This window comes from Passer montanus, unplaced genomic scaffold (genome assembly GCF_014805655.1).
Source record: "Passer montanus isolate IOZ18808 unplaced genomic scaffold, ASM1480565v1 scaffold252, whole genome shotgun sequence".
NCBI classification, from domain to species: domain Eukaryota; kingdom Metazoa; phylum Chordata; class Aves; order Passeriformes; family Passeridae; genus Passer; species Passer montanus.
This window is the reverse complement of record NW_024367173.1, coordinates 177,930-185,596: the sequence shown is the minus strand read 5'-3', so window position 1 is coordinate 185,596 and position 7,667 is coordinate 177,930. Positions and strand designations below refer to the sequence as shown.

The following is a 7,667-nucleotide window of genomic DNA, read 5'->3' as shown; positions in this document are numbered from 1 at the left end:
TGGGAATGGGGGAACTGGGAGTAAATGGGAATTGGGAATGGGGGAACTGGCTGTGAATGGGAATTGGGAATGGGTGAACTGAGTGTGAATGGGAAGTAGTGAATGGGGGAAATGGGGGCGAATGGGAATTTGGAATGGGGGAACTGGGTGCCAGGTTTCCCTTCAGCTCGGGACACTCGGGCGCGAACATGCCCAGCCTGGCGAATGGGAATTTGGAATGGGGGAACTGGGAGTGAATGGGAAGTGGGAGTGGGGGAACTGGGGATGGGAGTGAGCGAATGTGGGCATTAGGCATGGGAATGGATGCAAATGGGAATTGGGAAGGGAGTTGGGCAAACAAGGGAATTGGGGAATGGGGAAATGGGGGCAAATGGGAATTAGGAATAGGCAAACTGCAGAACTGGGAATGAGGGAATGGCCTCACCTTGTGGGAGAAGCCGCTCATCAGGACGCTGTTGCGGGCCAGCTCACACATGTCGCAGGAGCTGAGCTTCCACACCTGGGTGGCGATGCTGTACTCCTCCATCAGCGGCTCCTGGGGACAGACACCCCTCAGCTCCCGCCACACAGAGCCCTCAGGCAGGACGGGGTCCCCACCTCCTCCCATCCCCTCTACACCATGAGCACCCTCCAGAATCCATCAGTGCTGCCAGTGGCCCCACCTCACCACCACCCCCACCCCACTACCAGAATTATCCCATCACCCGCCCCGTGCCCACCCCACAGCCCCTCCTGGGGGTCACTGCCTGGTGTCCCCACCAAATGCTCACCTTGGTGAAGTGGAACTGGAGGGGATCATCGGTGGAGAGGGACACCATGAGCCCCCGCGAGAGGTACTCGGGCAGGGGGTTGCGGTGGTAGCTCAGGAAGAGGCTGTTGTTGCTCAGCGGGGACATGGCAATGCCAATCTGTGCCAGGTAGTACAGGTACTGCAGCACGGGGGCCTGTGGGGCACAGCAGGGTAAGGGGGGGTCCCAACACACCCCCAGCCCCCCCAGGCACCCCATCCCCACTCACCTTCCGCAGCAACAACCCGTGGGAGATGTTCTCTGAGACCATGAACCCCGACACCAGGTGGTGGATGGGACCAGCCTCGCCACAGTGTGGGCGCAGGACAAAGGTGTGGAAGCCCCTCTTCCTGCAAGGGGTGTTTGACTGTCAGCATCACCCTCTGACCTCCCCAGAAGCTCCTGCGGGGTGCGGGTTCCAGGCCAGGGCTGTCCTTACCGCCGCAGGTGGTTGAGCACTGTCATGTTGGCATACATGTAGTACAGGTAGTAGGAGTAGGGTGGGTTGTCCTCCTCCACCCAGTTGCCTGGCAAAGGGCTATCCAGGTTGAAGATGTGATGCTCTGGTTTGGATTCATCATCCACGCTGTCAAAGCCATCCACCTGCACGAGAGACAGCCCCAGGGTGAGATGCCACCCCTCGCTCCAGCTGGGTTTGGGCAGGGGTGTCCCCAGGAGCAGGACGCAGCACTCACGTGCTCCAGGAAGAGGTGCAGCTCTGGGTGCTGGGCAGGGTGGATCGTGGCCTCGTAGAGTGGCAGGAAGATATTCTCCAGCATCTCCTGGAAGTTGGCCAGCTGCTTCTTCGTCCGGTAGATGTCACTGCAGGGAAGGGACCCCACTCAGAGCTGGCTTTCCCCCCTCCCCACCCAACTGAGGGGTCCTGCGCCCCCTTTACTCACAAGAGCCGGGGCACCTGCACGAGCCAGCGGACGTTGTTGGAGTGGACGCGGTGGCTGACGGCCCAGCGGGCCAGCTTGTCCCACTCATCCCGGGAGCGGCCGTAGATCGACAGACGCAGCTCCGCGTTCTGGTACTTGCTCTCCTCCAGGTCTGCCATCACCTCCTGACAGCAAGGGACAAGTGACAACTGTCACTGCTGGGCCAACGGGAAGGGGACATGGGTTGCACTGCCACCCCGAGGAGGGGAGGTGCCCACCTTGATGATGTGGGCAAAGTACTTCCCCGAGACGCGGTTGTCTGTCTTGATGAAGATCTCCCGCAGGATGGACTCCCCGATGGGGTTGTACTTGGCGTTGAACTTGTCGAAGCGGTGGAAGGTGTTCCGGTCCTGAGCATGGGACAGGTGTGACTGAGAGTCCTCATCACCCACCCCAACCCCCACCACCCCGCTGTGCCCTGGGAAAATCCCCTGGAGAAGATCCTGCGCCCCAACCAAGGACAGGCTGGGGGCTCTGCTCATCCCCAGGCTTTGGGAGCCTCCCATACCGCATGGACATCCAGGGTGTCCACGCTCAGGTCGTAGGCTGTGAGGTTCATCGTCTCAAACACCTCCTTGAGCGTCTGCTCCTTCCCCTTCTCCACATGGACAATTTCATCCAGGTGCTTCTTCATTGCCCGCTTGATGAAGCGCAAGAGATGCTTCTGGTTCATGCAGGACGAGGCATGGATGTGGGTGTCCACCTGCACCAGGGAGGTGATGGTCAGCCCTGAGACCCTCCAAGAGCTCCCCAGTCAAGCCAGGAACCCGCCAGGACCCGGGGCGAGCTCAGGATCCCCAGGTACCTTGCGGATGTTGTAGAAGTCCCGGTGAGGCACCTTCTTCTGGGCCGCCAACTCCTTCATCTCATTGAGCAGCACATGCATCTGGAACTTGTTGCTCAGGTACTGCAGCCGGCGGTAGCAGAAGGATTTGCTGCTCAAAACAGAGAAGAAGAGCTCAGTTTGGGGGTGAGGAAGCAGAACATCTAGTCCCAAAGGGCTGGTGCCCCCACAGATATGGGAACACGGACTCTTGGACACAGGTGAGGGTGGACGTGGGAGCTGCACCAGCACCGTGTGCCAGAGTCACTGCCATGTCCTTGGGGCTGTCCCTGGGGTCCTGTCACACCCCCATCATGGGATCCCCCTAGGCTGGGACCCTTCCCCTTACATGGGCCCATTGATGATCAAAGCCATGAGGAAATTCATGTCGGCGATGAACTCCTGCAGGTCGGGGTATGGCAGGTCCAGCTCCGTGCTCCTGGTGGGGAACACATGTGGGAGTCACACAGCCCCCCAAAAACTCCTCACCCCAATGAGCAGGACCCTCCCCCTCACAAAACTCACTTGTCAGTGATGTCCTGCTTGGTGTAGACATGCACAACACCATCCACCATCTTCAGCCCGAAGCCCAGGTCCGCCGGCATGTTCTGGGGATCCCACATCTCATAGGGGTGCTGCTCAGCAAACGGGGGGTGCACGGGGGCATCTGCAGTCAGGAGACACCCAACATCACCCCGAAAGCTCCTGCAGCTGCCCAGCTCAGCACTGAGACCCCCCCACAGCGTGCTCACCGGCAGCCACGGGGGTCTCGGGCACCTCCTCGTAGCCGCGGGTCTCCAGGGGCTTCTCGGAGAGCTCCTGCAGGTAGCGGGCCGTGGTCTTGCAGAAGCTCTGGAGGGACAGTCCCATGTACTTCTCCCGCACAAACAGCGCCTTCACCACGCTCTTGGCCGCATCCAGCAGGTCAGTGAAGGGCACCTGGAGAGGGGACACCAAACAAAAAACCACCCCCCAAGCTGGGGTTGGCAGCCTGGAGACCCTTGCCTGGTTTCCAGGGGGGTCGGGGGGAGGCTCACCCCACATTTCTCCTCCCCAGAGATGGTGACCCGCTGGAATTCTCGCTCCAGCAGTGCCTCCCGCTCCTTGGGGACATGGTCCACCAGGCTGTCATTCTGCTCCTTGAAGAGCCTGCGGGGACAGACGTAGCCAGTGGGACAATGACAGGTCTGCCCCATTCCCGTGTACGCCAACGGCAGCACGAGCCCCACCCCAGGGACTGTGTCCAGCCCTGGGGTGGCAGGATGGTGACGCTGTCCCCAGGGATGCCACCACGAGGCTGTGGCAGCTGTGCCACCCGTGTCCTCTTTGGTGGTGGCATTGTCCCCCTTCCCAAAACACATCCCTCAGCCCTGATGAGCACAATGAAAAGTGGGGGGAGGAGAAAGGGCACAAAGAACAAAAAAACTCACGACAGAGACAGCTCCCAAGCGGAGACAGGAGGGAGGGGGACACACAGCGTCAGACCCCCCATCCAGGGGAAGACAGGGCCAGGACAGGGGTCCTGTGCCAGCAGCAGAGCTGGGACCCCCAGCTCACCCAACCCCCCTCCCCAGGTGCATTCAGTGTCAGTACGAGTGGCTGGAGGGACCTCTTGGCTCCGTGCTTGGGTGTGCTGGGTCAGAGCGGGGCCAGCTGGGTCCCCGATCCCCCCCGTGGCCCCGGCCGGTGACACCGGGCCGGACACTCACTGTAAGTCCGCAGCACTGTCAATTTTCAGGAAGTCCTGTTTGGCTCTGAGCAAAATGTCGGGCTCAAGTCTGGGGACAAGGAGGCGGCGGTGGAGGGGGGGGACAGCCGGGGGGACGAGGGGGAGAGAAATGGGGGGGGCCGGGGAGAGAAAACACCCCGTTAATGCCAAAACAACAGAAACCAGACAGAAACCAGCCAAAAACTCACTGCAAAGGGGACACCAAGTGCGACACCCACGGGAGAGGGCACACAGAGCTGGCACAGAGACAGCCTCTTGGGGCAGGGAGGTGGCCAGGCCCCGGGCAGGGCTCCCTTCCAGCGGTTTGGGGCGGGACCAGCGGGGAACCCCCCAGGCTTACTTGACGTCCTGGCTGATCTGGCGCTCCAGGCGCTGGCGCCGCTCCTCCAGCTGCTCGATGGGGCTCTCCTCGGGGAACTCGTAGGGAGCCGTGCGCATCTCGTTCTCGGCCAGCGAGCGGCAGAACAGCTCCTGCCAGGGCAGTCCCGCCGTGAGCTGAGCCCAGGGCAGCCTGAGCTGTGCCCAGAGCAGCCCTGAGCTGAGCCCAGAGCAGCCTGAGCTGAGCCTAGAGCACCCTGAGCTGAGCCCAGAGCAGTCTCGCCATGAGCTGAGCCCAGGGCAGCCTGAGCTGGGCTTAGAGCACCCTGAGCTGAGCCCAGAGCAGCCTGAGCTGAGCCTAGAGCACCCTGAGCTGAGCCCAGAGCAGTCTCGCCATGAGCTGAGCCCAGGGCAGCCTGAGCTGTGCCCAGAGCAGCCCTGAGCTGAGCCCAGAGCAGCCTGAGCTGAGCCCAGAGCAGCCTGAACTGAGCCTAGAGCACCCTGAACTGAGCCTAGAGTACCCTGAGCTGTGCCTAGAGCAGTCTTGAGCTGTGCCCAGAGCACCCTGAGCTGTGCCCAGAGCAGCCCTGAGCTGAGCCCAGAGCAGCCCTGCTGTGAACTGTGCCCAGAGCAGCCCTGAGCTATGCCCAGAGTACCCTGAGCTGTACCTAGAGCAGTCTTGAGCTGTGCCCAGAGCACCCTGAGCTGTGCCCAGACAAGCCCTGAGCTGAGCCCAGAGCAGCCCTGCTGTGAACTGTGCCCAGAGCAGCCCTGAGCTATGCCCAGAGTACCCTGAGCTGTACCTAGAGCAGTCTTGAGCTGTGCCCAGAGCACCCTGAGCTGTGCCCAGACAAGCCCTGAGCTGAGCCCAGAGCAGCCCTGCTGTGAACTGTGCCCAGAGCAGCCCTGAGCTATGCCCAGAGTACCCTGAGCTGTACCTAGAGCAGTCTTGAGCTGTGCCCAGAGCACCCTGAGCTGTGCCCAGACAAGCCCTGAGCTGAGCCCAGAGCAGCCTGAGCTGAGCCTAGAGCACCCTGAGCTGAGCCCAGAGCAGTCTCGCCATGAGCTGAGCCCAGGGCAGCCTGAGCTGGGCTTAGAGCACCCTGAGCTGAGCCCAGAGCAGCCTGAGCTGAGCCCAGAGCAGCCTGAACTGAGCCTAGAGCACCCTGAACTGAGCCTAGAGTACCCTGAGCTGTGCCTAGAGTACCCTGAGCTGTGCCTAGAGCAGTCTTGAGCTGTGCCCAGAGCACCCTGAGCTGTGCCCAGACAAGCCCTGAGCTGAGCCCAGAGCAGCCCTGCTGTGAACTGTGCCCAGAGCAGCCCTGAGCTATGCCCAGAGTACCCTGAGCTGTACCTAGAGCAGTCTTGAGCTGTGCCCAGAGCACCCTGAGCTGTGCCCAGAGCAGCCCTGCCATGAGCTGAGCCCAGAGCACCCTGAGCTGAGCCTAGAGCAGCCCTGCCGTGGGCTGGGTGCAGCCTCAGCCCTGCCATGAACCTCAACCCCTGGGCTGGCAGAGAAAGGCTCACAGGGATTCCCACACTCAGAGCTGAAGAACTGGGAAGGGAGGAGGGTTTGGGGAGGAGAAGAGGGGAGGAAAGATCAAGGGGAGACCCCCCCCCCACTCCCCCAACACACGCTCACCCCCCCAGACCTGGCAAACTCGGTGCCCAGACCCACCTCAGCGATCTCCTTGTATTTGCCATCCATGGACGTGCGCAGATCCACTGGGAAATGCTTCAGGCTATGGGGGGTCCCGGGCAGGGACCAGGCTGACTGCAGGGGTCGGGCCCCTGGCCCCCCCCGCAGCTCTGCAGGGAGTGGGACAACATCAGCTGGGGGGTCTGGACCCCCACCTGGGCAGGAAGGGGTTAATCGGCCCCTCCACAGCCCCCCCTCCCCACCATGGAACTGGGATGCTCTTCCCAATGGGGATGATGGGGAAACTGAGGCAGCTGAAGGGCAAGAGGACCCCCCCTTTGTAATCCCCCTGGGGCACCAGGAGGGCTGCTGGCCCCACTGGGGGCTGGAGAAGCCAACAGTGACTGAGGGGCTCAGGGCTGGGCTGCAGGACCCCCATGGCACGGGGGGCACCCCACTGGGGTGCCTGCCAGCGCTGCCTCCCTGCCCCCATCCCATCCTTCCCAGCATAGGGGGCACATCCCCACACTGAGGGGAGGGGAGGCAACATCAGCCCCCCTCCAAACCCACCCCACTGCCCCACACCCCCCCACCCCCACCAGCACTGGGGCCATCGGCCTGGGGGTGCCCAGTGCTACCCCAATGCCAACACCCTCCTCTGCAACCCCCAGCCACCACACACCTGCCTGGGGGCACGGGAAATCGGGTCCTACTGGTTAAACTGGGCCCACCAGTAAGAGCCCCTCCACCCGGCACAGCCCGGGGGAAGATCCAGGTCCCCAGACCCTCCAACAGGAGCCTCCATCCCATTTGCTCCCTGCACCACCCCCGTGGGAATGGGGGGCTGGGCTGTGTCACCCCGGGCAGGGATGGCACTGGTGTCACCAGATGTGCTGGTGGTGCCTCACCCGGAGCACGGTGAGACCCAGGGTGCCCTGTGCCCCCGGGACATATCCTGTGCTGCCCACGTGTGACAGCTGGTGGCCCTGGTGGCACTCCGAGATCCCCCCCCAGCGCGGGTGCCAGACAGATGACAACCCCACGGCGCCACCTCGCCCACCTCGTGCCACCATGCAGGACACCCTGTGCCACCCACCCAGGACAAATGTGGGTCACCAGAGCCAGGGGCAGCCCCCGCGATGCCCCTAGAGCCCCCAGAAATACCAGCCAGGTGACAACCCCCAAGTGCCACCTCACCCCGGTGATGTCACCACACTCACCCTGTGTCACCACCATTTGCCATCCACCCACAACACACGTGTGCCACCCACGTGTGGGAACAGCCCCGGTGACACCGAGACCCTCTCTCAACAGTGCCAGCCCGGTGCCAACCACAGAGCGCCACCTTGCCCACCCCGTGCCAGCAGCCCCCCACGTGCCCGAGGTCTCCCCCGCGGAGCCCCCCCAAAACCGGGCCCGCCCCCCCCGC

At 62.8% G+C, this 7,667-nt stretch overlaps 1 protein-coding gene across 1 annotated transcript in view; it reads right to left on the bottom strand.

Annotated features, from left to right (window-relative positions):
• Positions 1–151: 151 nt before the first annotated feature.
• AMPD2 (adenosine monophosphate deaminase 2) overlaps positions 152–7,667 on the bottom strand; it is a gene marked incomplete at its 3' end in the record, with an annotated part of 8,075 nt that continues 559 nt past the window's right edge. The window contains exons 2-17 of the mRNA XM_039711910.1: positions 6,278–6,408; positions 4,622–4,752; positions 4,262–4,330; positions 3,590–3,701; positions 3,305–3,491; positions 3,078–3,219; positions 2,902–2,991; positions 2,535–2,664; positions 2,238–2,432; positions 1,948–2,079; positions 1,691–1,854; positions 1,484–1,610; positions 1,228–1,391; positions 1,018–1,138; positions 771–944; positions 152–535 (exon numbers count right to left, since the gene is read on the bottom strand). Of these exons, the coding sequence (XP_039567844.1) occupies positions 152–535; positions 771–944; positions 1,018–1,138; positions 1,228–1,391; positions 1,484–1,610; positions 1,691–1,854; positions 1,948–2,079; positions 2,238–2,432; positions 2,535–2,664; positions 2,902–2,991; positions 3,078–3,219; positions 3,305–3,491; positions 3,590–3,701; positions 4,262–4,330; positions 4,622–4,752; positions 6,278–6,408 (2,453 nt within the window). The remainder of the gene's footprint in view (positions 536–770; positions 945–1,017; positions 1,139–1,227; positions 1,392–1,483; positions 1,611–1,690; positions 1,855–1,947; positions 2,080–2,237; positions 2,433–2,534; positions 2,665–2,901; positions 2,992–3,077; positions 3,220–3,304; positions 3,492–3,589; positions 3,702–4,261; positions 4,331–4,621; positions 4,753–6,277; positions 6,409–7,667) is intronic.